Source organism: Chelonoidis abingdonii, chromosome 14 (assembly GCF_003597395.2).
Source record: "Chelonoidis abingdonii isolate Lonesome George chromosome 14, CheloAbing_2.0, whole genome shotgun sequence".
Classification (NCBI taxonomy): Eukaryota; Metazoa; Chordata; order Testudines; family Testudinidae; genus Chelonoidis; species Chelonoidis abingdonii.
The window spans coordinates 36,499,160-36,501,670 of NC_133782.1; the positions used below are offsets into that span (position 1 = coordinate 36,499,160).

The window sequence follows — 2,511 nt, forward strand, 5'->3', positions numbered from 1 at the left end:
GCAGAGCAGTCGCCAGCTCCAAAAAGATCTTTGGAATTGGAAGTTTCAGAAAAGGGTAACAAAATGAGTAGGGGTATGGAATGGCTCCGTATGAGGAGAGATTTAATAAGACTGGGGCTTTGCAGCTTGGAAAAGAGATAGCTAGGGAGGATATGACAGATGTCTATAAAATAATGACTGGTGTGGAGAACGTAGATAAGGAAGTGTTGTTTACTACTTCTCAAAACACAAGAACTAGGGGTCGCCAAATGAAATTCATAGGCAACAGGATTAAAACAAACAAAGGAAGTATTTTTCACAACACACAGTCAACCTGGTGAACTCCTTGCCAGAGGATGTTGTGAAGCCAAGAGTGTAACAGGGTTAAAAAAAGAACTAATATAATTCATGAAGGATAGGTCCATCAATGACTATTAGCAGGATGGGCAGGAATGATGTCCCGCCTCTGCTTGCCAGAAGCTGGGAATGGGTGACAGGGGATGGAATCACAGATGATTCCCTGTTCTGTTCATTCCCTCTGGGGCACCTGGCGCTGGCCACTATCATTAGGTTACCGGGCTAGATGGACCTTTGGTCTGACCCAGTAGGAGTGTTCTTATGTTCTTATGTTAGAAACAAAACCAGGTTTGCTCTCTGAAGGGTAAAGACTTTGCATTATTTGAAAAGCACTGTGCAAAGGCAAAGTCCAAGGCCTCAGTAATAGAGGGCCAGGATCTGAAACCTTTCCTCCTATTCCAGACGGCCCCACTCAACATAATTTGAAATGAGTATGTACCTTTATTAGAGAGATAGATAATTAAGATCAGATGATAGATTAGATCGATCGATTGATCGTTGTTGGCACTTGTCACCTCGTGTCACATCTTTGGATTCTTAGAAAACACCGTGCTCTGGCTGAGTGTGTCCGTCAAAGCCTCATTCACCTGTTTGTTCCTCAGGCTGTAGATGAAGGGGTTGAGCAGAGGGGACACAACGTTGTTCAGAACAGCCACAGCCCTGCTCAAGTCCTGCTTGCTGCTCCATGTGGGTGTGACATACATGAAAATGCAGCTGCCGTAGGTGATGGAGATCACAGTGATGTGAGAGGCGCAGGTGGAGAAAGCTTTCTGCCTCTCGGCCGTGGAGGGGATGCGCATCACCATGGAGATGATCTTGAAGTAGGAGAAGACAGTGATGGCTAAAGTGCCCAATATACTGCCTGTGGCCAAAAGGAAAGACAGGAGCCGTAGGAGCCAGGTGTGTGTGCATGCAAGTTTAAGCAATGCAGCACTGTCACAGAAGAAATGGTTAACAATGTTGGGGCCACAGAATGGCAACTGGAACAACAGAACAAGCGGGACGATCACATACCCGAAACCAATAAGCCAAGAGGCCAGCACCAGCCAGTCACAGAAGTGACTGGTCATGATGGACGTGTAGTGCAGGGGGTTGCAGATGGCCATGTACCTATCGAAGGACATGGCCGCCAACAGGCAAAACTCAGCAGTGCCCACAGTGAGATAAAATAAACATTGTGCAAAGCAGCCAGCCACAGATATGTACCAGCAGCCCGACGCCACATTGAACAAAACTTTCGGGATGGATGCTGAGGTGAAGCCAATCTCCAAAAGCGAGAAGTTCCGGAGGAAAAAATACATGGGTGTCTGGAGGCGCTGGCTGACCAGAGTGATGGAGATAATGAGAATGTTTCCAGCTAAGGTCAAGACGTAGGTGATAAGTAACAAAACGAAGAGCAGGATCTGCAGCCAGCGAATATCTGTGAAGCCCAGAAGGATAAACTCTGTCACTGCAGTTTGGTTCTCCATGGTGGCTGCTCACTTACACGGTGTTGGAATAAAAATACAAATTTCATGTAATGTACAATATCTAGCAATGCATCATCTAGTGAACTAGTCTCAAAAGTAATAAGTTCTACTAACACAATAACAAACTTTCCTTGCCTGGTCTTAGATCTGTGATATCCGTGTCATGCAATGAAACTGAGCATAGAGATTGCATGCAGTGATTGATACTAGCGGCAAATGCATGACTCTATTTGCAGTTTCCATTTATTTATTTTCAATCCCCATGATTTTTTTTCCTCTCTCACTGGTACTGCAGTTCCTTGAGACCAATTGGCTAATGAGCATTGCGGCATCTCTTGGGATACTAGGGCAGGAGCTTTATGGCACCGCTTTTGTCTCTGAAAATAAAACAAACAGGGAGAACTGAAGGGGGAAATTCCATCTCAATTGTTAGTTTGCTTTTTCTTACCCCCAGGAAATGTCTTTTTTTATTAAATGGAAATTGACCTGAAATACGGAACATTATGGGCTATTCATTAAAGCTAAACGTTGAAAATTAGTCATATTTTACAAACTGAAATTTACATTTAAAAAGAAAGATCTAGCGGAGCTGACAAAAATTGGGGCAGAGGTGGGTAAATTGTGGGTTTGGGGCTTTCAGTGAAAGTCCAAAACATTTCTATGAATGTTTTTGACAAAATAAAAATCATTGTCATCTGGCAGGGTT

At 44.1% G+C, this 2,511-nt stretch overlaps 1 protein-coding gene across 1 annotated transcript; it reads right to left on the reverse strand.

The window, feature by feature from the left end:
- Positions 1–857: 857 nt before the first annotated feature.
- LOC116824979 (olfactory receptor 6C75-like) lies at positions 858–1,805 on the reverse strand. Its single transcript, XM_032780658.1, has one exon. The coding sequence runs from the start codon at positions 1,803–1,805 to the stop codon at positions 858–860; it is 948 nt and encodes a 315-aa protein (XP_032636549.1).
- Between the last annotated feature and the right edge of the window lie 706 nt (positions 1,806–2,511).

Coding starts and splice junctions, on each gene's coding strand:
- LOC116824979 (XM_032780658.1), bottom strand. CDS start 1,805: ATGGAGAACCAAACTGCAGTGACAGAGTTTATCCTTCTGGGCTTCACA.